A 26610-nucleotide genomic window follows, 5' to 3' on the forward strand; every position below is an offset into this window, starting at 1 on the left:
TAAGAATTAAGTCAATTTTCATCAGCGTTTGTACGCCATTTTTAATTAATCCCTAGTAGATATCAAAGGACGGTACGGTATGTATTGCACATTCAAAATTCAGGTAATTTACATAGATCGTTCGCGAAACCGCCACCACAAAGCGAATCATCCCTGACCCCTATTCTATAGAGATGCTGTCTATTAATTAAGGCCAAGTTTTCACTCTAATGGTATTAGTGATGTACTTCTAGTTCTATAGAGAAATTTGGAAACATTTTGATTTTGCGAATTATGTATACTAGGTTTTGCTGTAAAGAAATATGCTACCATACTTCGTCCTCCAATCACCGTAAATTTACAGTTTAATTGCATTAACAATATCGCCCATGTTGGCCGTAACATCCATAACTACGTTGACCCCACAACTTACATTTTCCAGTCTATCCGTAATCTTGTTTCTTGAATGATTCGGAATCTAACGCACCAGAAGTTCTTTATTCTCGTGGTAAATAATCTCTAACATTAACCTTTTGGTTTCCAAACTGGTATTTGTTCTCGCTTTTTCACCATGTTTTGCGAGTCTGGTAAAAACGATTGTATTACCTGCTTCACCATCATTTTCGATGTGTTTATAAATAGTTCTTTGTTGGATTTGAACGAAAATTTTAAGTTGTGATACTAAAATCTAAATTTGCCAGCTTCAGAAAATTATAACTTGTAGTCTTTTTGAGTTTTATCGGAAATATGAGAGTAATATAGTGGCTCTTATATTGTAATAAATTTAAAAAATTTAAAGAAACTTTTTTTACAAAGTTTCGATATTTGCTACATCTCTAGTGACCGTTGCTTACATGTTCTAACTGCTCTGTTCGATCGTATTACCGGAAGTTATGTCAGTGGAACGCATGCGTATTATGATAAGACGGTCCTGCTCAAACTCGTAATATTTCACTTCCGTCTTCTTCAGAATTCAACTCTCGTTTACCGATTGATTTATCACGTTATAAGGTCGTTTTTGAAGTAGGGTTTTCATAAATTCCCATATTTTCGGTGAAAAGCCTATATAATTTGTAAATCGGTTAATTTCAGCTTAGCTACTTATAATAGACTGTACATTGGTAGTCGAAATATATTGCAAATACTTGCTAGTTAGATCTAAAGTTCAAGCTCCCATTACTATTGCTAGGTTTAGATAACAGCAATGGTGGGCTCGGGCGTTGGCTCGATAGTTCGGGACTTTTTTGACATTTGTAAAGACGATTTGCTATCGTAGATGCGTTTCTGCAACGAGCGAAGATCTAACAATACCACGTTTTAAGGCGCTTAATTTTGGAGGAACTTTGTGCTGCGAAGGAAACTAGCGGATAGCTGCCGCAATATGGTAAGATTCAACGAGAGATTACTCGTACTGTATTTACAATAAACAGATTTTCTATGAGTTTATATTATTTTTGTCGTGAACCCACATTTTTTCAATTGTAAAACACATAAGACATGAAATTTTATTTAACAAGAGTTAAGTGTCCATTGTAAATTCTTCGGCCATCTTAGTTTTTGTCATGGTATTGACGTCATGGCAATAATTGGAATAGTTCCAGCGTTTTTACGAATTTGAAAGAAATTCGTTCGTTTATTCATCCTCAACTTAAGCAAATTGTTAACATTTCTATAAATTAAATCTGTGCCAAGGCCTTTTAACATTAGATTTAGCCATCCCCCTTCTATCTTCCATTATGGTTTCGAATTCGTGATATCACGCTTCGTTCGCGTGCCTAGACATTGTTGCCAAAAATGGCAAGTTTTCTAGAAACTCTTATTTAGAAGTTATCTGCAAATACATGTTACTAATTTCTGAGCGCTAGGGGTTTTAATACGTTTCAATTTAAATTCATGCGTTCTTGGGTGGTGTTTGTTTTCGCTACTTCTATGAGAAAAATCCCAGAATACCAGAAGGACTCCAAACCGTATGCGTGAACCCCGCCCTATTTTGTTTATTGTCGGCAGAGAGAAATAAGTATGGCTATTCCATGATCCGTTTCTATATGTTATAGAATCAAGAAGTCTGATGGATTGTTTCCTCAACATTTACCTTTATCAAATATTACATATGTGAATTTCATATTTTTTGGATATATGCCATGTATCAAGGTTCTAAGGTGGTAGGATTTTTTCTGATTTTCACTGGCAACAATGAGATGCTGCAGATTTCCTTCTGTTGCGTCACTGCCATTTGCGCTTAATGTGATATTTATCTGTTGAGTCATCCACTTTCATTTCTCTTCTGTTCATTTATGAATTACCCACATTTCCCTCAACTTCTGCTTTCATATCTCATATTGACTTTTGTTTAAATTTTTTTGCCTATGCCAAATACCTAAATAAGATTTCATACATTTTTCCTATTCTCATATAATATTGTAAGTATATATGTTTTAGGTAAAAAAATGGGTGTTAACTTTCATAGCCACTGCATTCTGAGTTATTATTTTCTTTATCTTTTCCTTTACGTGTGATTTACATGAGTGTTGATTTTGGCTTTTGTATAGGAAGGAAGATTTCATGAAAATTTACACAGTTTGACATCCACCTTTTTTTTAGCGTTTTATCCGGATGGAGAATGCATGAACTGAATCCTTTTAAATACTTCTTGACTCGCGATATAATACGGGAGCACGGTCCTGAACTAAAAACGAATTCCCGACTCTATATTGACGTGGTGAATGTGAGATTTCTCGGCTTCTCAATCTTCTCTCAATTGAAGGCTTTTGTGAGAGATGATCAGATTTAAATTGTCCATTAACATTGGATACATGTGGTGTCCCAGAATCATTGGGCCACCAGTTATCTCAAAATCTTGTATACATATGTATATAGAAGAATGGTTTAAAAATAAAAGTTATGAGATGAACGCAAATCTATAGGTTGTACATAATTTTAAACGTATTTTTTGTTTTTGGGAATAACCTGACATACCAACAGAAGTTTTTGTAGGGGCGGCATTGCAGACTTAACACTTTTGTTAACATTTTGATGAGAAATCCATCACCGTCTTCAGATTCTGGGAAGAGTAGAAAAAGTACAATAAACGGTAAAATAAAATATATGAGAGGTGAATATATCGGTTGAGTGAAACCCTCTAAAATTTTTCTATACCATCGATGAGGACTGGCATTCTACGCTTTTGTCCTAGATTCGGAAGAGGGCGGTAGATCTGCTACCGAAACGTTAATAAGAGTGTGCGTCGTCCAAGATTTGAATAAAAAGTGATTTGTTATTCTCGGATAATTTTAAGTGAGAATAGTGTGGAATTTCACTGCTACCACAGTCCCTATTGGTGTGTGAGTTATTTCTCTCAAAAATTGAAAAAAACGAACAGTTTGCTCAAATATATAGATTATGTTTAAACATATTGACTCAAAAAAGTGTATTACGATTTAATTTTTTGTAATGGTAGTAGTTTCAAAAGTCCAATTTCCAAATAGTTTGAGTTATGGTGAAATGGCTTTTATATTTTTATCTTAATTTTGCAAGACAAATTTAGTACGATTTATCTTGGACAACCCTAAAGATGTAAAAGCGAAACATCGATACTTTGAAACTGTTGAAAACTGGAATGTTCGATTTTAAACAAAATAATCTTTAATGCTCGTCACTATAGCTATTTTCGAAACGGCGAGAGTTACAAAATTGTTTAAATAGGAAAAAGCCATCATTTATCAAGACTTTTAACATGATAAAGACGGCGTCGTTAAATTCTTTTTCGTTTCTGAGATTTACGAAAAATGCATAATTACTCAGTGTTAGGTCTAAATTTTTTTTTACTTTTCGTTGTTTTTGTTGCTTCTTCCTCTCTGTAACATAGCCTCTTTATAATCCCAAGATGACACTTTATATTTAAGATATCGATAGAAATTCAGTTTTTTTTTTAAATACCAGCCTGGCAGTTTTCTTTCATATTTTTAAAGCGTTTTTTATTCCTCAAGAAGCAATATATATTTGCGTTTTTTTGTTTAGCCAACATGGGATCAATGTCATAATGTTGGTGGTGTTTTTTGGTAGTGTTTGATAGTTATCTAATTCCTCAAGAAAGAAAAAAAACATTAGTCATTGGAATCGTTGAGAGAACTGGGTGATTAACTTAAAGAAATTGTACAAATCATACTTTGACCTTTCAGGTATAAAAAAAAAACATCAAAATATGAAATAAAAACGATGTGCCCATATAAAAAAAGGGATTTGGTATTAATATTTTGAACGTCACTTAGAATTTTACCTAGAAATAGATATTAATGTTGTGGACCAGAAGAAAATAAAAGAATGTTTTTTCCCATTTAATGGATTTTGTAACTCTCATCGTTTCAGAGCTAGCAATAATGAGTTCATCTAAATAAGACACTCTGTATAGGGCATCCTATTTAAAATGAAAAAATTGATTTCTATGGCACTTTCTTGAGCTACTCTATATGTTTAAAATTGTGCCCAGTCTATACATTCGCTTTCATCTTAAACGTTTGTATTTAAACACATATAAATGTGTACAAATAAATTAATTTCCATTTGTTTTTCAGCCGCGAATTGACCCTCTTCAACTCCTGACATGTCTCTGTGTACTCCTGGGACCCGAAGGAGGAATATTGTCACGGGACGAAGTACCAAGATTAGTCAAGTAAGTTAATGTTATATTTTCGCCTTCAAATAGTCATTTTGCTCCCAACTTTAGTTGAAAATAGAGGGGAGAAATTGAGGAAAGTTTTTTATTCATTCATTTTGTTTGTTTTTAAAGCACAAATATTAAGGCTTATATATAAAGCAAAATTATCCCTCTTTTGTAGATATTTGAAGGTCTATATTTCTCTGTTTTCTATGTTTTATTCCAGTTCTATCTTATTATCTCATTGTGAGAAAATTATTGGATAAAGGTTTAAAGGTTGTTTTTTTTATTAGAAGTTCTACTGTTGCTCCCATCACAACTGTCACTGACATCAATTACGTCTCTTATTTTTCTATTGGGAAATCGATTGAGAGTATTGAGTAGTGAGTGCTTTTAAATTTGACCAAATCCCAACATATTGGGGACACAGAAATTACTATCCAGCAATTACTGTGGTATAAAAAAATTAAAGATTTGAAATTTTAGGAGTGAAAATACCGACAATTTGTACATATGGAGGCCTAATTTGCATTTTGGGTTTCATGGGAAGTGATCAATGTTATTATTTCAATTAAACATCCTGTACATTTGCTCATTTTTGGACTCTACATTAAATTCTAAGTAACTAACACGTAACATTACCTATATCTATTTTTTGTCGTTTATGAGAAAACGGCTTTCAAATTTGCCGTATCAATAATTTTTTTTCGAAATAAATGCATATCGATTGATTCCGATTTCATAAACTTCTATTTATATTAGGTTTTCATTAAGGGTTCGGGCATAGAATGGGTTCTTATGGAAAAATTCAAAGTTGTTTTTTAAAAAACATTTATTTCCATAACATTTTATTCTGACCATTTGAAATCGCTTTGCAATTTTAAATATACTTAGAATTTAAAGTTTTTTCCAAACAACCTACTAATTTATTGATATTATACTATAATTAAAAAGTAAGTAAGTTTTTCTAACAAACTGTCTTGTGGACTGATAGTTGAAAATACATTGACCCCTGAAAACAATTAAATCAAATTTTATCCAGACAACTACATAATACATGAACAACAATAATAAATGTGTATTTGTTATGGCTAATTCCCACTCCGTTTTTTTTTGAAAACTAAGCTTAGGTATAGGTCATGTCACATGTTAATTGCTTAGAATATGACCTAGAATTTGAAAACGATGAGCAAATGTACAGGGTGGTTTATTGGAAATACGGAAATTGATCTTTCTTTACAATTACTTGATTAAATTTAAATTACTGTTTTTGTCGCTAAAAACCCTGCATTGTCAACAAGAATATTGTAAGTACTTAAGGCAATAAAGCGCGTTGCTTGTTTAAGACTAAGAATCCGTCATTATCGCCTATCGTTATTGTAGCCACGTTTTATGTTAGTGTATCTCGATTCAATGAAGAATTATAAGTGAATTTCATAATGGACTGAATACTAAATCTATTAATACTGACCGCGTATACGCCCTAAAAGGTGCTCTCGATATGTATATCCCTTATTTCTTACATATACAATATTAAATAAATACGTCCTTCAAAGTGTTATTAATATAAATATACATATTTTGTATGGCGATTCTAAAGGGTGATCTCAAATTGAGTTTAGGCAGATTGCGAATGGATGGCCCTAAATATCAAAACGCATTCACTTCAATTAATTTTTAATGTTTACACGTTTTCATTAACTAAATGTCAGATCAGGACATAATAAAATAATATACAATTATGTATTGTAACGTTTAAACGTTGTTACCTGGATTCTTGAGCCCTTATGATACTGTGAAGGTTTGTTTTTGGGTTGTGATCCTTTTTGTTTTGAAATTTAAAATTTTAAACTGACCATTTCAAACTAAATTCCAAAAATCTTTCAAAAATCCTGCATTACTGAAATCCATTATTCAAATTTTAGGTAAAAAAATCATTTCATATTTCTTTCAGTTTTTGAAATATTAAGTCGAAATTTTGTAGCTACAGGGTGGTCCCCATTCGTCAGGAGTTACGTTTTTTTTTCAGAATATGAAAGTGATATTAAAAAACCAATATAGGTTTCCCAGGTTTGATTTTTTAGAAAAAAAAACTATTGATGCAACGCGCATTTTTCTATTGCTTTTATAGTTCTGTTGTCATGGGAGGTTGCTCAAACCTTGCTGTTCATAAGAAAGTCAGACAGTATGACAACCCAAGGTAATTCGTTCTTAAGTAGAGTCCAATTCTAAAAAAAAATTTTAATCATAGCCTTTTTTATATGAAATATCTGTTACTTTTAAGAGCATTCAATGAAATTTTTAAAGACAAATTGATCCATATGAAGTGAGCCCAATTTTCCTTATTCGTTTGTATAACTTAAAAAATTCAAAAAAAAGTAGTAAAAGGTAAGGTGATAAAGGGTAATATATTACTGAAATATTTTATTGAATCTGGGAAAAATTTTGTATATAACTCCTTAACTCTATTTTAACAGGCAAATTTGTAATAAATAAATATTTATTTTTGCTTTAAAATTAATAAAATCTAATAGGAAACGTGTTCGTTCTGTTTATTATATTTCTTCCGGATTTTAAGAAAACCTTAATTCTCTATCAAATTTCTATCACAAGAATAATGATAAGCTATATATAAATGATAAAACCTGTAATCCAACTTTTTTAAAAATTAGTTCCATTCAGAAAATGCCTTAAGAAATAAATAATCGTTTCGTGACTCAATACTGGGTTACTAAGTTATTGGAGTTCTATGAGGATTAAGTTTTGAGAAACGCTTCCCTGAGCGAGATAACTAAAAAGGATGGCAGAATATGGTTTCAGGCCTAAGAAACATGTATTAGTTTTTTTAGTACCTTCTCCAGATTGTAATAAAATCTGAAATCCCATCGAATTTAGACCATCTTGTACATTACTCTTTACAATTTACATAACTAAGATTCACAATCTTTTACCACCCTGATTTATTTGCAAAGGTTGCTAGAAATGCATTTTCTCATAAGAAGTGTATTATGTTTCCTGTGTTACCATTTTTTTAGATGTGTAATACATTGTGGTAAAAATAATGTTAATAATCTAATTGGACCACCTTATTTTTAATATAATTTATTATGTATTTGGAAATCTAAACGAAAACGCTTGAAACATTTCTTTTTATTCCTAGATACTTTTTCAAATACACAGATACGAAAACAATGTAAGGAAAGGAAAGCTTTCTAAATTGAACAGGGACTTCAAGCTTTAAAAAATAGTTGGCCAATAGCATACGTCAGAAAAGTTCAAAGTAGTAAAAAGGAATCTCATCTTCGAAAAAGTACCACCCTGGAGATTGTTAACAAATTATGAAATGTAGTCATGTAATAGTCTAAAGAAAGGTGTGGATACAGTTTCCGCTTGATATCTCAAAAACTGAAGGGGTTCTGAAATAAAATTTTAAAAATAATATTTGGAACTTTTAATACATTATATTTCGGTAACGAGACGTTTCTAGAATATAGTTTATATAGTAAATTATTATTATTTGTAATTTAAGATTTCGCTGTTTAACTTTGGCCTCTTAATTTCGGAACACCTACGTATTTAGACGTTTCGACACTGATTGTTATGCTGCAAGTTTAGGAGCGCAAAGCAGTAATTTTTTTTGGCTTGTTATTATTGATTTGCATTCAAAATTTTGTAGTACCTTGATGAGAAGTCAATAAGCGTCGAAACGTCTAAATTTATTATAGCCTTTGAGGCCTTTACCAAATGAGATAAGTGCGACAATTTTCGTAGAAATTCGGGAAATCCAAATTATAATTGTATTACAAAATATACTAAATTAAAATAACATTAATTTGTTTACTGAATGTAAGTTAGGCTTTCTTAAAGACCAAGAGTTTCTTCCAAGTTTCTTAAACCAAAGACTTATAAGTCTAATATTCGAAAAATCATATTTTAATTTGACTTTGTACATTTGAACAAAAACACTTCGTACATTTGGCGTTTTTTATTTATCTCAAAAATTTGTTTGAACTGTTCTTCGAAATAGAAGAAAGAGGTCCTTATTATCACAATATTTCCTAATTATAATTTTTCCATAATTAGTATATCGGCTTCCGCAGGTAGAGACACTAATTATATGAGATGTTCCAAAAAGGTTGTGCTAATCTTAAGGTTAAAAGTACGTTGCGGTAAACTATTTTTGCATAGAAACCCGTAGCCAAAAATGAGCCATTCCAACTCTAGCGTAATTTTTATTCAAAAACGTAATGTTAGCTCGTTAACACCAAAATACTTTGATATTTAATTCATTTTTATTAAAGATAAAGTACAAATATGTAACAAAGATTCAAACTGACAACCTCCAACTTGGTTACATGAAGTCAGTTTTTAAATAATTGAATGGAGCACTCGTTGTAAGATGTGCGAATCTTGCTGCATGAAAAGAATAGTTGCCATCACTCTTCCTAGTCGTTCCGCTTGGGTGGTTGTAGAAATTTCATACACCAACGATTTCATGTAACCCCATAGGAAAAAATCCAAAGCGCTTAAATCGAGATTTCATGCTGTCCACTTGATAGGTTCGTCTCTTCCGATTCATTGTCCATAAAAATGTTTGTTTAGATGATCATGCACGGTACGCGCATGATGTGCAGATGCACCGTCATGTTGTAACCACATCCTATCCTGTATACTTGTTTGTTTTTACTTTATTCACTTAAGTTGAATATCGAAGTCTTTTAAACAAAAGTTATTCTGAAGGTGAAACGATTCATTTTTCACTAGGGGTTTCTATGCAAAAATTGTTTACTGCAATATCCTTTATAACCTCCTTAAGTACAGCACATATTTTTTGGAACACCCTGTAAATAATATAGATGGAGAAGCATCTATAACAGACCCGAGTGATTATATTTTAAAAATCGTTAAAAAAATATATAAAATTTCAAAAAAGAAAGTCTGGAAATGTCGGAATATTTCCTTAAATAATTTGTTCTTGTCAAAAAGCCAGAAAAATGTCAGATGATTTACTATATTGTTTATATTAATTTTTTGACACCTGTCAACGTTGTGTTGTCGTTATACTTTTTTTGAGGTAAGATAGGTCTTGTAATATCCTCAATAGGTGTTTTAATTCCGAATACATACGCTTGTAATATTTCATTGAATTTGGTTGATCTTAATTTATATGGTATCATGGGATATTAATAATTGACAATTTTCACGGTAACGAAAAAATCGCCAGAAGTCCGTAGAAGTCGGTGCTAGTAGGATAAATGTTGTTTCCGGAGCCTAGTGATAATACTTATGTCCACTTAGCTTCTTATAATACTGTTTGCGGAATTGAATCTTTATTTAGAATAATAAAAATAAGGTAGGTAACATACAGGGTATTTTCCTTAATTAGCCAAAGGAATTTTAATGCAATGTATTTCATTGTTGCTTTTGAAATGGGTTATAGGCAAAGTTACCTAACACGTATTAGGAATTATTAATGAAGGTGGTTTAGGCCGTGTTTTTTAGTAGACGTTACCAAATGTGTTGTGATAAAATTCCATTAAAACTTGAAACCATGTTATACATATAAGTGGCCTGTTACTTGATCTTAAGGAGTGTAAAAAAAACATGAATTAACTGAGCGTTCCTATTAGAATCCCATAAGTAATGTTATTTGTAATTTTCAACCAAAACCACATTCATGAATAAGGACTTTAGCTGCTAGATAAATTTGCCTCTGGTTCGTTAAAAAAGAAATAAAATGTATTGCACGAAATCCTTTGCGCATTTAAAAATTTGTAATAGCATCCTGTTTGTATTTAGTGTGAAACTGATACTCGCCCCTTCAACAGAGCATAAATGTTACCCAACCAGGCTTATTACAGGTAAATTTATTGGGATTTCCATGTAATATACCTGTAACACGATTGTTAATTCAATATACTTTTTTTACAGGCGATAAGGCATTTCGCAGGTATCTTAATTTTGACTTAGAAATTTACTTATTAGAAAATTAATATGTCTATAATATGTACGTAATGAGGTTTTATTTCACTCATTTATTTGTGGACTTGCTTGGCTATGAATTGATTTGTTTCATAACACTTTGCATTCCGTACTAATTACATCAAAATTACTATAGAATTTTATGGATTGTTTTCGATAGCTGAGAAAATTGGCAATAATTATTGAAGTATTAGGAAAGTTTGATACACTGCCATGTATGTTAGCTCAATCAAATTGAATGGAATTTTGCAGGCATATTCTGAATTGAAAGACATTTCATTAAATACATTACATCTGTCCATTCGTTGTATTCTATGAAATTTAAGATGCATTTCATATTATAATTAGGGGTTAAATTAAGGGTGAATGTGAGTTTTGCCAATGTTTGCAAAAATTAAAAGACTTAAAAAAAACTTAGGCCATAGCTAGTTTCTGACATACGCTATGTATACTAAGACATAATCTCACATATGTTATTGAATCATTGACCTCATTTCTCCACCTTTGTCTGCAACGTGAATTGTCCCACTCTATTTAAATGTATAATAAATATTTATCCCTTCTTTTCAGTCTAATGACGAAATTTTCGAAGAAACTGGTGAGCAAATGCGTATACATCCTCATTCTGAAAAGCACCGAGACTAGCCTTGTGGACATGTTCATGGCTGAGGGAGGATGGACCCTGATACAGACGTGGCTGCAGGATGCTGCCCAATCGGGAAATTGGGTTCTTGTCAAGGAAATCCTTGAACTTCTTCTCGTCACACCCGTCGATGTAGAACGGCTCAAGATGAATTGTCTGCCGAAGGTCATCAAGAACTTGTCGCGCAGAGAAGATCTTGGCGGTAATAATAATACTCATTATTATATATGTATATAATAAGTATTGTTTTGCTGGGATTACTAAAACATTTTCTGATATGGACCCTTATTTTCGCTTTTCCGAAATTATAATTCTATTCTTTGTGTTTCGTTTCAGATGTCGCCACTTTGTCAAATCAGATAGTTCAAAACTGGTTGAGAATAGTGAAAGGATCTACTCATAACTCAGCAAGCTCCTCCATTCCAGGTCCCTCACAATCAGAAGGCACAGTTATCCCAACTTCTGAAGCTTCCAGTGTTGCTAATGGCATTTCAATGGGCTCATCTGAATCAAAGGAAGATACTCAAGAAACTACGGAAACAGCTATTGAAAACAATCAAGCTATTAATATTTCTACATTCTATAAATTGTCACTGAAGGATGGGAAACAAGTGATAAGAAAGCTCTCTGTGAATTCTGATTCTAGTAAAAAAGAGGAACTTAAGAAAGGCGAAGATGCCAAGAGCAAAGAATTGGATAAAGACAAGTCTAAGTCAAGTTCTTCGTCATCAAGGACTAAATCAAGTAAAGAATCGAGTAAAGAAAAAGACCGGGAAAAAGACAGGAAAAAATCTAGCTACTCTAGTAGTAGTAGTAGTAGGAGTAAATCGAGTAGCAGGGATAAAGATAAGAGAGATAAGGACAAGGAGCGAGATAGAAGCAAACACAGCTCTTCAAAATCGAGCAAAAGCAGCAGCAGCAAAGAAAGAAACGATTCTAAGGATAAGAAGAGCAGCTCTAGCGACTCGAAAGAAAAACGAACGGAACTAGATAAAGATACCTTAGATAAGTTAAAAGCTCAGTCATTGGATAAATTAGGACGCATTCCAAAAAAATTGAATTCCGATGATAAGCAAAAGGACAACAAGGCTGTTGAAGCAGAAAAGAAAAAACCGTCGTTTTCAATACTAAATCGCAGGGCCAATGGCGAGGAAAGGTCCAAAACTGTGAAAGTTTTCAATTCCAAAATGCGCTCAACAGGTTTGGAGGAGGAGGCCAAACCTCCTCCACCACGATCTTCAGTGAAAAAATCCACTTCTTCTATACAGCTACCCACAATTCCTCCTAAGAGGCCTTCACCACCACGAGATATTTCATCAGTGCCTCCAGAGAAGAAGTTGAAAATTGATAAAGTGGATATTCCAGACAGACCTGGAGCTATTAAACTTATTCCTCCAAAGCCCAAACGTAAGTTAAATTCTGACACTTATTTAATTCAGTATCTATTTTTTAGGTTCTACTGGGAGAGGAAACAGTTTACATCTTCGTCAGAAGACAAGAATTCTACTGAAATTGATATATTTAAAAGTGGCAGAGTTGTTGTCCCCCCCCCCCCCTGCATTTTTTTCTTTTTTTTTGTTTTGAATTTGATTGGATATTTTCGTTTATATGAGCGCCATTTCAGCAGTGTTAGTGAATTTTCCCGCGAGTTGCAGACATTTCGGTGTTAAGTGTTTTCGGTCCTGATCCTTGTCCACACTGAACTTTTTTCGAGTTTTCAGGTATTTTTGCCTAGATGACCCAGGGTAAGTTTTTGGATTTTAAATATTAGATTTATGTGATGGTTCGTAGTCTTAAAAATGTGTTAATTCAAAATGAGTTTACATTTTTGCTGTTTTCTAATTATTTTTTCAAAGACAATTCGAAAATAAAGCGAAATTAGGCTTTATTATTTCATTGTTTATGAGTAATGAGCTCGGTAAGTATATTTTACATCACACTATTTGCCTTAAATTTTAACTGATTGGTAACTGAAGAAATAAGCGAGCTACTAGAGAGCTCAAATAATAATAGCCAACATGCACTATCAAAATATAAAAGGTTTTCCATCAAATTTTTGCGTCAGAGCTTACATCTTTCATTTTCTCAACTATGGCTACGTTCAGCAGATTCAATAGTTGTGCAACTGCTAATTTCATTTTTATTTCGAATTTCAAATTGTTGCACAACTAACTTTTGCCTTACGACTATAGGGAGTTCACAGTTCGCTATTGACGTCGCAAGCGTTTCGGATATCAGCTCACCTTTCTAACGTATTATTAACATTCATGGCGAATTGAAAAATATTTCCTCTGTGCTCTTCCAGCTTAATACCGATTGCTCTCAGCAATAGAGCGGTTTCTACTCAACAAAACTCTATTCAACAATTCAGCACGAAGTTTTTATAAGAATTTCTATATTGCCAATTAACTTTCATCAGCCATACTGTTGCACTGAATGTGAGCAATTATTTTCACTTAATGCTTCATACATATCGTTATTTTTGGCGTTATTCCTTACTCACATGTATGTCTGTACATTTCGCATGCTTTGCTTATAGAAATAATGTTAAAAAAATTACTCAACATGGCCGCTAGGGGCAATGCCACTGTAACTATCAAAAAGTGTGACGACAGTAAAATTGATCTCATTATATACGTATTTTGATGGCTTTCCTTCACGAGAGTGCCTTGTACACATTTAAATAAATAAACATTTACATATGCAAATCGTGTTGTTTTATTTACCCAGGGGACAGTTACAAGGAACTACAAAGGAACCTTCCAATTTGGACGCTTAGATAAGAGAGGTTTAGATTCCGGGCTAAATGATTCCTTTAGGTGGAAATTTTGAAATCAGAATTAAGAAAATCACTTTAATTCCGACCTGAATGAACACCTTTTGTAATTAACATTCTTAATCAACAATCTATTGACGATTATTTATTTATTGCATATTTATTGAGGCATATGAAATATGTGCACGACAATAACACAAAAGTGCCAACGTTAACATTATACTGACGCAGATAGCTTTTATGGGGTATTCGGTCACTCTTATCAGTTTGTTTTATAATGACTTATGGTAATATGTTAGACAGACGCAAATTGCATTTGATCGCCCATATTGACGAGTTCAGCGCGCACTTTTTGGACACTCTGAGCTATAAACAGGAATTTAAGATAAAATGTGCGGTCTAGCAAGCATGATAGAAAATGTCAGTTAATTTCATCTAAATTAGTTGGCCCAAACAAATTTACCAAGATATTAAAATGAAAATACAGCGTTTGTTAGTTTATTATGTTTTAGAGAATGAGTTTATTGTCTATTAGAGAATTTGCACAACATGTTTTTAAAATAGGGTATACACTGACACGTCTATTTCAAATTAGAGATATTCTACTATTTCAATATGCACACTTTATTTACACTTACTGTTAAGCAAAATTAGTAAAAGCTTTCTAGGAAAATCGAAAGATTTGTATATCAAGTTTTCATTAACTTGAAAATACAGTGTGGGTACTAGCAATAAAAAAAACTATAGCGAAATTCTCAATATAGTACAATTCAAATAACCGTGAGTTTGATACATATAGCAGTTTTATGTATTATTTATAGTCTTAATGCCTAGTGTCAAGACCTTTGTTTTGGAATTGTATAAGGTGCTTTCTACTATTGTGCAATAGTTATCACAGAAATAGTAAGGTTTTTTCCCCGTCATAATGTTACACCTTGTAACTGTTACCCATGGTGAATGAAATTACTCATTTAGACATGAATAAATGTGATGTAGTATCTTTATTTGCAATAATACATTAATTTTTTAGAGTTTCATGTATATTTCTGTTCACAGATCCATTAACTGCAGGTGCACCGGTTCCTGATTGTTGGTCCAATTTCTGCCAATCTAAGATTTTAGGTTTCCATTGCTGGGCAGTCCTTTAATCAATTTTTGAAGACCCGATACTACGGTGCACTCTTTAGAAGTGATTGCGTCCATATTGTGAATCGCATCTAGAAAAATCCTCGGGGCCAAAAGAAAACGTCGTTGGACGCGAGTAAACTGGTATATTCAAAAAAATTCTTTAAAAAAATCCTTATTTCAGGTACTTATATAGCTTTAAGGGTGTGGAAAGACTCTGTTAAATCTTTTTAATGCCAAAGGCCCTTCAATAATTCTCACTACACATTCTCTGACTGTATTAATATGAGTGCTTGTTGAAATGCCTTTAGGGCGAACTTCAACTAACATTTATTTAGGTATACACTTGCCTATAAGAAAATGATCTGCATGAGCTTAAAAGTCTTTATATTAGGCCACAAGTGAACCTACATAGATGCGTAATAGGTGATAGGTTTATAAAAGTAGTGCTGTAAGTATATGACATGTACATTTCTAGCGATATACCATCTGCAATGTTAACAGTTGAAATTAGGTTGGTTGGTAGGTAATCGGATAAAGTTGCTGATGGTAATTTCCTCGAAAGTGTTAAAATTTGGGTGGGATTGTATTTCAGTGCGGGGGCAGCATATAGAGACGTTGAAACGGTTGGTAGTAAGATATGTCTTCAGTGTATCAATTACATGGAATATTCAGAATAAACGACAACACTGCCATCCCTGGTTTTATTCGTACGTCTATAAACACGCATAACGGTTAAAACTAGGGTAGGATGACAATTGTTCGATTGATAAATTACCACAGAAATATTTGACTGAAACAACCAAGTCATATTGAATTTGCCTGGATATATTTGAATTTGACCGTCAACTTCAATAATGCAAAAATGAGTAACGTCTGTGACATAACTGACAATGACAGTTGACTCTTGACATATAAAGTGAAATAGACCGGTAATTTACCGGACAAATATGTGGACAAGTAAAATATTTTTTCCCACTGTTTGAAATTAACCAAATTGTCCGGTAATATACTAGTCAAATTTTTGATAAGTAAAACATATTTCCTTGACTGGAAATTTTACAACCCTAGTCAAAACATACTTTTAAAATCTCTTTGATGTTAAGTACAGGCGTATTCATAAAGAAGAAATATCTGAGTACCACCACGGTGGCCTAAGTTCTGACAGTTCATTTAAACACAGTTTGTATGCTTGTGGATTTCACATTTCTGGATGCCCCTGTACCTGATCATTTAAGTTGAAACAAAGTATTTTTGTTTCTGAGCATTGAGCAGGCGGGAATTTAGAAATCGGCGTTTTTTTTCATACAAAGTCATCAAATTGTATTTAAGCAATTTGAGGGTCATACAGATATCGTTTCACTCACCTCTAAATTTATTGGTTGCGGACAAAATGGCGAATGCAGACTATATGTTTGTTTTCTTTGTTGGGCACGTTTCGTTTCGTTAAATCTCCACTAAAATTACATGGGAGAAATATTACTTGTTAATTAATTTTCTAAACACGCATATTGCGTTTAACTTTACGCGCCATCAGTGTCTTAATTACACGCAGGAAAAATCTCTTAAAATTTTGCTATTCTGGTTTGCAGTTTGTCTATATTTTCGATCCAGCATGGGGATGGAAGAGCAGCGAGGTTGGAAGACCATTAGACCAATATGCGAAATGGTGGTAAATGGCAGTAATAATTTATACCATGCAGAAAATCGTCCATACTAAAGATAGCAGATTCGTATTGTCCCATAAATTGATGAGTATGGAGTATGGACAAGGGGTGGAGAGAATGGGATGCTGTATTGCCATTTTATCTGATGAGCTAGAACAATAGAAGAGAAACCTCGACTTTACAAATTATATTAGTAGAAAAAAAAACAATTTTATTAGTAGAAATTGCCCATTTTTTGCGTAAGTGGGCTACTTTATAGTGGTAAACTATGATCCCACTGAAAGTCATTTTAGTAATCTATAATTAAGTAGCCATAAGTTACTTACATGAATTTCAATTGTCATAATGGGCATATTCACTAAAATTATACAGGGTGTTTCAAAACATGTATAGAAATATGAAGGGTGTGATTCTTTGGCTTATTTTAAGAAAAAAAGTTCCTATTAACATGGGTCCGCAAACGCACCGTTTTCAAGATACGGGGTGTCAAAAAACAGTCTTTTTTTCTGTGTTTTAATGATATCTCAGGAATCTTTTGACATACAGAAGTCACTTTTTATCGAGAAAAATGACATTTTGTGATGAAAAACATATAAAAAATTAGCAACATGAATAAACATGAAAATCTCACGCAACCCTAAAATGTCCGCCTTTGGCATATGGGATAATTGAAGTAGCGCTCAAAACGTTACTAATATTAATGATAATAGGTGTACAAAATGTGACTTCTGTATGTCAAGAGATTCCTGAGATATAGTTAAAAAATTGAAAAAAAACTGTTGAAACCCTTTATCTCGAAAACGGTGCATTTACGGACCCATGTTAATAGGAACGTTTTTCTTAAAATTAGCCAAAGAATAACATCCTTCATTTTTCGACACATGTTTTGAAACACCCTGTATATTAATAAGTCGTTCAAACAATATACAATTTGAATTTGCGATGCGTTAATAGAAAGAAAATTGGGAAGGTCAGAAATTAACATGTAAAAAACGCCACTAATGTATTAGTAGGCTGCTATGTGTTACTGACTATTAACATCTTCCATTGGGTAATTTTAAGTTAGTAGGAACCTAATGGAGTGAAAATGGCTACTTAAATTGTCTATAAATAAGACCGCAAATGCTTTAGGGCAAAATTATTCATGTTCTGTCAATTTTATCACCAAGGCTGATTTCTAGTCGAACGCTGAGAGGACGCTTAAATCTTGATGAAATTGCATGGAAATCAATTTGTTGTTAACGTTAACAATATATTATTCATTTTGCCGTTAGTCCATGTGATTAGATAAAGTGGATAGGCAGTCTAGATCGTATGTAAATAAGCCGGTTATCAAATAATCAACGATTACTATGTGAATGCAGTTATAATTTGAATATTTTATAACCATAAGGCAAAGACATATGAGCTTTCAACGGTAACCAGAAGTAGGTAGCGCAAAAAATATCGTTAAGCAAAATACCAAATTAAGGGAAAGGTTTTGAATGACTTTGAGAAAATAAGTAACAGGAAGAAATAATAAATCTTGGGAAGCACGTAAAAATAACCAAACTGCAGAGGTGTTTATTATAATGATCAGTTTAGACAAGTTAAATTTCTAGATTTAAAGTATAAATTAAATTGACAAATTAACAAAAATGATTTAGCCCAGAGATTCATATAGCATCCTACAGGTTTATCATGCCCTCAATAGTTGTTTCTCCTTAATAATTTCACACAAAAATTATTGCGGAGAAAATTGAGCACTCTTGAAAACCGACTGACAGACACAATCAAATATTGATCACGATTTTGATCCATCTAAATGAGGCTCCTAATAGAAATATTTTTATGACACAGTTTTCTCAAGATCTGTAGAGTGCTTTTCCTCCCAGTAAGGCATCCTTCCTCTAGTGTGTCTTGACAGTTTCACAAAGAATTATAATCCTCATTTTTATGTTATAGTCAAGTTAACACCCACGAAGGATATTTTATACATTCTAGAAAAATAGCCATGGTAGACGTTTTCGTGCGGGTATAATTGTTTTAACTTGTTGAAAAAAATGTTAACATCGTGCCGGACTTAGGATTAATCTATTAAAGCAGATGCTTTTGTGTTAACATAACACAATACATTATAATTCAAGTTAGGGTAAGCAATTGAATGTTTTTAATCTCCTGGTCATGTGATAAGTCAGATATTATTTAATAATGTATATGCACGCCATGTCTGAAGGATTTCTTTGTTGAAATGAGTAGATTCTATCTGTGATAACTACTAGTAGTACAGTAGAGCTTGCACTTTGTCAATAGTGTGACTAGGTACTTTTTATACTTGATGATAAGATTAGATAAACCGACATCAGGCAATTACTCATCAACAGACCAAGATCAAATATTTGTCGAACATTTGATTGTTTCACGTAGTTGGATCATGCCTATCTACTTCGTTGTAAGTACATATATGAGTTAGGAAATCCGCAGTCAACGCTGAGACTGAGATTTCAAAACATGTCCTAAAAGGCCCTACATACTATATTAACATACTATATGCTAAAACTATGAATTGACGTTATAGCTTTAACATTATGCGCATTAAAACTATAATATTGTAATTTTAAATGCATAGACTCGCAAGTGCGGCAATTTCAACAACTTTTTCAATACCAATGAGTGGTACGCAACGCAATTGATCAGTTTATATTAGAAGAGATACGTAAGACTGAATCGCATTCTAATAGGGAAGAAAATCAAAATGTAGGTGTAGCTTCAGCACTGGGAGACAAAATTCCATTTAAACTTCTAAAATTGAAGCGCAGAAAGTGACAAAAGTTTATGTCGCTCGATAAAATTGTCACTTTCTATGAAAGATAGTTTAAGGGCCATTTTCACTGCTTCTTAAATAAGTCAAGGCGGATTTGTTCCACAGCAATCTATTTTAGATGTAAGACTTGTCCATCTTAGAAATCATCTTTAATTTTAAACGTTAGTGCAAATGGGGCGAAAGTTTTTCGTGCTCTCGCAGAAGTATATTTACATATTAATGAAAATAACAGTGAAATTAAACAAATATATAAACGAAGAGAATTGCACAATTGAGATTTGTTTCGCGGTTATTCCATTGATTGTAATTGCTTATTGAAGATGGAAAGATAATCAAGTTGAGCATAAAGAGCTCCAAAGTAAGGCAAATAATTGCAGAATTACGCTGGAAATTTCGAGATTCGGTCCTGGATTGTGATTCACTTTTTACATGAGTGACGGTAGAATCAATGCTGGTCAAAGGAAGAGACCTGGGATTTTTGCTAGCTGGTGTGAAGGCCAGAGAGAGAACGCATTCGGAGGAAAAGAGACGAGATAAGCAAGACGCGAATTATGACTATCCAGCCACATTACCTTATTTAAGCGAACTTGTTTCACTGTACAAAACTAGATTGCCTGAACTGTGGTCTCTCACAAAGGCACAAGCACTATCTACCGCGCATCGAGTATAGGTGAGTCGAAATATGATAAGCCACGGTTTCTTCCTACATTTGACGAGCTGTACTTTGCAGGTGACCATTGAGGAGCTTTGGAAGTCTTATTTTTTTAATCGAGTTAGCATCAAGCATCGCTTCACTTCGTTATTGAAGCAAAGGATATAAAGTACCTAGCACTTAGCAAAATCAAATAAATCCATGTAAATTGCAGGGTTAAAATGGATGCTTCCGTACGAAGTCGAACAAGTCGGTTTTCAAGATCGAAACTGAAGAAATTCAAAAATCGTTTTAGTGTATTTATTCAGTTTTGCTTAAAAGTTTCTCAGTTATTGCCCATCTTTCCTTTATCATTGACTTATTTGCCATTATATTCGCTTTCTCTTCAATTCAAAGCCCTTTGATAGAAATGCCAAAAATTCTTAAAGCGTACCCAGGGTGATTTATCAGCGATAGGAAATCCAAAAGCCGAAGAGATTCTATACACGTCAAATGGTCACCACTGGCGCAAACGTGCCATATTTGAAAATTGATCATTTCTCAAATACATAGGGTGTCGAAAGTTAAAATTTTAATTGCTTTTTTGCAATTATTCTCAACGTATCTAGGTTAGGGACTTGATTATTAGATTATAAGACGCAGTTTAGTTTGTTTCGCTTTTAATTTCTTATATTGACAAAATGTTGTCAGCGTGTTGCCGTTGCAGATAATAGGTTTCTGGGTATGTTTGTGTTAATTTTTCCATGTTGGGAGTAAAATAGTAATTTATTAGTGAACGATTAATTGGCGAATACCAGTTGTATTTGTTTCGTCATGTGTTCGTCGTGTGCTCGTCGTCGAGTTAGCAAATAATATTCACTTTGAAAATGAGCATGCTGGAATTCTTTGAATCTCGGAAATCGCAACAATATAGTGTTCCTTAAATCGATTTTCGTCGCAAAAGAATCGAGATTCGGAAATGAAACAAGGATACATTATTATTGTAAAAATGACCGCGCTCTTTCAGGTTTTGATTCAAATCCATGTTAGACATGTAGGGTAAAAAGTTATTAAGTGTGAGTGTTAGCGAAATTGGCTGGCGGGCTCTACGAGCAACGCGCAATTTGCGCCGCGTATTTTATTCGTCGCTTATAAAAATAAGGTTCACAAATTTACAAGGAATAATGGTAAACAAACCAATCTAAATTGTAATTTTCAACGCCCTGCATTTCCGCCAATTTACAGATAAAAGCCATGTTTCTGCCAATGGTTACCTTTTAACGTGCGGTATCTCCGGTTTTCGAATTTACAGACAAGTGCGATGTAACGCACCTTGATCCTGTTATCTAATGCGAATGCACACAGCTAGCAGTTTATTTCTACTAATGTCTTATTGTTTCCTTGACGATCACGTCTGTTGGAATTTCCGAATAGAATCAAAGCAAACGTCATTTCTGAAGATTGACGAATTTGAAATTCCTACAAGTTTATGGTGCCAGCGGGAAGTTGTAAAGAAACTTGTGTACAGCTCGAAAGTAAGGACATTACTTCACTCGCCAAAGTTACTGACTTCTGCTGTTCGGTAACAAACTTTCGTCTCGCTTGTAATATACTTTTCACTACTCTCGTAATGCAACATACTTTACCATAAAAATTACAAACCAAAAAAAAAAGAAAAATATTGAACCTTGAAAAATTTATATAAAAAAATTGGGGTGATGATGACACACGCAGAAAAAGTATGTCATTTTCTTAATTTCCACAATAATTAATTAAGCCGTCGAATTAAATATCTCAAAAATAGTAGGAGGGAAAAAGAGAATTATGAACGCCGAAAATATCGGAAACGAAGTATTCGTGGTCGTTTCGATTTTTGAGTTACTATATATAGCATGTAATCTTGAGGCCTTTTCACATAGAATTATGGAAAATGAAAAAAGTTCCCACATGCTGCACCTACATAGTCGTAAAGCTTCGGTCATTCCTTGCATGATGTAAATACTACTGCTATTTGTATACTCATAGGTGATGTCACATTGTTGAAAATATGCCTAATAAAATATGATAAATTTAAATGATACTTACTCTTGAATCTCATTTGATCATAGAGACAAGGTGATCAAATTTCACAAAAGTTCTTTTAGTTATTTGAATCTCAAAATATGGGCGGAAATCGATGGAATTATTATTTCAAACTGATTGTGCAATATTTGAACATTTAGTGCTGTTATAAGTTTACATGCTCCATTGTAGATGAAAAAAACATGGAAAATATTGATTTGTTAATTTATAATTTTTTTTATTGCACCGGGCTCAATAAGTAATGATGACCTACAGCGTTTTATGTCGAAATTATAACTTTTCTTTCAGAGACCAATGCATGCTTAACAAGTTTTGTGTTATTACCCTTGTAATATCTGCCTTTATTAAAAAAATCTTGTCTAGGTCAGTTCCCATGGTAATTTAGAAAATTTCAAGTATGATTCAGTATTCAGTGTAGTCAAATGTAGTTTCGAAAGTTTCAAATGTAATTTGGTGTAGTCAATTGTGCAAAAGAGTTGAGAGAAAGTTTTTGGAATTGTCAAGTGTATGTAATTCAGAAAGTACCATCGGTCATTTGAATTGCAAACTATAGATCTATTATATTTGGGCATTAAAGAGAATAAAATTATCATACGTCATAATAAAAATCATTAAAAAGCGAAATTAAGGGTGCTACACACCGAAAATGTTTAACATTTCAAGCTGAAAAACCAACTACTTCCGAGGCGTTGCCCTTAAAAAAGTAGAATTGCAACATGGTTTTAGATGTTTCTGGATCTAGTGCAATTTGCAAAATAAATATTTCTTTTAAGCTCATGGTAGTTAATCATGATAAAACGTTAAATTTGATATTATGATTATTCCGTGAAACCCATAAATCGGATATGATAATCCGCGTAGATAAAAGTTGCCCAATAGGACAACTAGAGTTTTTAAGCTCCCCATATCTTCCAAAAAGTCTATTTACCATTAACAGCCATTACCATCAGTCTAACTCGTGCCACACCATTCTGATCTTTAGGTTCTTCGAGTAAATGATCTTGGAAAATTATTATAGTAAATAGTTTAGTTACTACAAAATATCGGGGATTACTCACGTGCCTATCTACTACTAGTCTACTATCTACTATACTAGCCTATCTACTTTGAATCAATGGTGCTGACATTCGCTTCACAGTAGAATGAATATTGATTATAATTAATGTGGTCCTTTTTTCTGGGGTCTTTTGAGTCGACAATTCAAGATTCTACGGGTGATCCTGTGGGCCATTCCAGCTAAATGGGGATTTTAGCTATATGTCATCGTGATTTATCAGTTAATGTAACATTTTATTACAGGTTGGCCATTAGGAGAAAAGATCATTCATAGATTCATACATAATTGTTTTACCAAAGGAGATGAACAACAATGTGATAAAAATTAAGATGCAGTTGGGGAAAAATCGATTTGATATTAAGTGGCTGTTATCCAACTAAAGATGGTTATTCTTGTAGATTATTCGTGCTGTAAATTGTTATTTTAGTGTTTTACTAACACCAAAAACTGGAAAAGAACTACTGACAGATAAAACAAGAAAAGAATAATAAAAACTAGAATTTTCATTGTTATTGTTGATGTTGAACGTTTTATGAACCAAGGAGGATCAATTACTTAAAATATAAAAGTAAAGGCCAGACACAGACTTACAGAGAAGGAAATTCAATCAATGAAACTAACTCCTGAAAACTAGTGACCTGTTAAAATGATCTAGAAAATTTTATAGTAATATCACAATAATCCTACAGATTTTATATTAACCGGATTTTCTCCCTTCGTCAAAACTCTGCCACTATATTATTGTTTCCTCTTCCATAGTCTAATAATTGTTAATAAATAACTTAATTTACAGACTCTACGTTTAAATCTAAAATTCTCATTTTTATTGCAGCTGCTGTTCTACAAGAGAGTGACATGTTCATGGACGCCCTGATGACGGCTTCGGTCCCCAAGAAAGACGCCAAAAAGCGAAAACGAAGACTCAGTGTGACTAAAGAGGGAAATAGTGCTACAGCCGAGACTCCTGTCACGAATGAAGTGGCTGCAGTGCTTGGATCTCCCACAAGCCCCACTATAGGGCTTAAATCCATGGCGCCCATCAATTTTTACCAGGACACTTTAACAGAAGAATCTGAAAAAAATGTTGAAGCTGCTTGTGATGAGAAGAACACTACTATAGATTCAGAAACTATTGATCAAGACTTAGAAACACCAGCAAGTCCTCCCACGCCTACAGACACGACTAACCAAATAGAAACTGATGATATTCCTACAACACCAAGAATGAATGGAGGGCTTAAAGGAGTTCTTTTATATTCCAAGAAAAAGGGGCCTAAAAGATCGATTAAATGGAAGGCTGAGGATGATTTAGTAGAAATACGATACTTTGAACTAGACGAGACTGAGCGAGTTAATGTAACAAAGACCTTCAATGATATGGCCAAAATGGAGGTCAGTAGTGAGAGAGAAGCTTTGATGTCCAGAAAGTTGGCTAATGAGGACGTCATGGAGCCTCAAATGACATGGAGGATATTGTATATTTGCGAACAAACTGAGCCTCTTATTGCCCCTGGATATAAAAGTCTGGAAAAGGATATTCAGTTTGCTCGAGAAAAAACTGTGCTTCCAGCTTTGTACTATGATAAAAGAAGAATACCTGATAGTGCGGAAGAGCCAATTCCTGAAAATCATCAAATTAGCGATCCAGTTATTATTCCTCTGGAAGACCCTGAGAGTCAAGAAATAGATTTAAGGCAAACGCCATGGCCGGAACCTAAAGGCAACGTGCCCCAAATCGAACCTCAGGCACCAGCGATGTTCCCCAATATGCCCTTCAATCCGAATTTCAACGCTATGGGAAATGTAACTCCTGGAGCGGTCCCATACATGGGTGTCCCTAATAGGTTCCCAGGCCCCCACGGCCCGATACCGCAAGTACCAGGGAATTTCATGCCACCAAACATGATGCACAACAACATGATGGGACCTTCAATGCAAATGAACCAGCCGGATATGATGAACCCAGTGGGCCCAATGAACCCCGCAATGTACGGCCCTGGTACCGATGGTTTCATGCCACATGGAAACATGGATCCCAACTTCCCGATGCAACAGCCGTTCAATGGCCCACCCGGCCCTAACATGAACATGTATGGTCATAATAATTTTAACAATCGAGGAGGTCGTGGAGGCTTCCCCCGAGGTGGAGGACACAATAACGGCGGATGGGTGCAAATGAATTTGGGACCGAGAAATTGGAATAAGAGAGGCGGGGGTGCACCAAGGGGTGGTAGGTTATGCAAGAACAAACAGAATCACGGTTATTGCAGAAACGAACCCAACTGTCCCTTTGTGCATTAACCGTTGTTGTAAATTTACAAAAACATGTGATATTAGAGGTAATCGTTAATTTATGAGATTCTAGCACAGGTCTTCGGATGTTCTTGAGGCTAAAGCTAAAAATCGACCATGTTAGTTAGTGCGAGCCCTAATGGCAACAATGTGATATTAATTTTACTGGAGCGACTTTTTTGAACGTTGATAGTTTTTGATAATTAAAACTTTTTAATAATAAAGGTATATGGATCAAAGGATTTTGCAGAAGACGAAGTTTTGTTTTATTTGAACCAAAATGCAAAATGTTTGATAATTAAGATTCTAATTTATTAATATCTTTCTCGATCGTGTCGAACTGAAAGTTTTGATTTTTGCAAATCCAGTCTATGTTAAGAGTCATTAAATAGGACTCGGCAACTCTTGTAAAGGTACTAAATTTCATTCCCCACAGGAACACAAGATCAACCAGTTGGTAGGTACCACCAGTACCTATTTATGTTAGGACGATAATGGAATTTAGTTTTCTTTTTAATAGATTAATAAAGGATTTTCTGTAAAATTTGTATTTTCTAATATACGAGGCACCGTATTTTAGGTCTCGATATAACACTTTAAGGAGCCTGTAAATAATAAATATTATCCTTAGTTAAGTATTTGCTTTGTACATAGGTATTTAGATGCTGATCTTTTCTTTTATAATCCGTTTTAATAAAAAAACTGGTTATTATTTCGGTTTGTTTATTTAGTTTACTGGAAGTGCTGGCGTACTGAACATTTACACTGGAAATGACTATAAAGTTAGCATACCAATTATCTTCTTGACAAAAATTCAAAAATTTGAGGATCAAATTGTGAATACAGGGTTAACTTTAGCTTGAAGCTAACTAGGTTTTTTGTCAGTTAAAATTGCCAGCACAATAATAAATTTGGATCT

The 26610-nt window shown here is 33.6% G+C and overlaps 2 protein-coding genes across 2 annotated transcripts in view; both read left to right on the top strand.

Moving 5' to 3' along the window:
• Pi4KIIIalpha (phosphatidylinositol 4-kinase III alpha) overlaps positions 1–26610 on the top strand; it is a 95648-nt gene that overhangs the window by 39085 nt on the left and 29953 nt on the right. The window lies entirely within an intron of this gene.
• PNUTS (Phosphatase 1 nuclear targeting subunit) lies at positions 951–25945 on the top strand. Its single transcript, XM_066404586.1, has 5 exons — positions 951–1363; positions 4551–4648; positions 11186–11460; positions 11595–12665; positions 24232–25945. The coding sequence occupies exons 1-5, from the start codon at positions 1361–1363 to the stop codon at positions 25698–25700; spliced, it is 2916 nt and encodes a 971-aa protein (XP_066260683.1). The 5' UTR covers positions 951–1360; the 3' UTR covers positions 25701–25945.

Source organism: Euwallacea similis, chromosome 35 (genome assembly GCF_039881205.1).
Source record: "Euwallacea similis isolate ESF13 chromosome 35, ESF131.1, whole genome shotgun sequence".
Classification (NCBI taxonomy): domain Eukaryota; kingdom Metazoa; phylum Arthropoda; class Insecta; order Coleoptera; family Curculionidae; genus Euwallacea; species Euwallacea similis.

Bases quoted from the DNA above. Each gene is read 5' to 3' on its own strand.
- PNUTS (XM_066404586.1), top strand. The intron at 4,649-11,185 runs GTAAGTTAATGT...CCTTCTTTTCAG, and splicing joins GAAGTACCAAGATTAGTCAA to TCTAATGACGAAATTTTCGA. The intron at 12,666-24,231 runs GTAAGTTAAATT...TTTTTATTGCAG, and splicing joins TATTCCTCCAAAGCCCAAAC to CTGCTGTTCTACAAGAGAGT.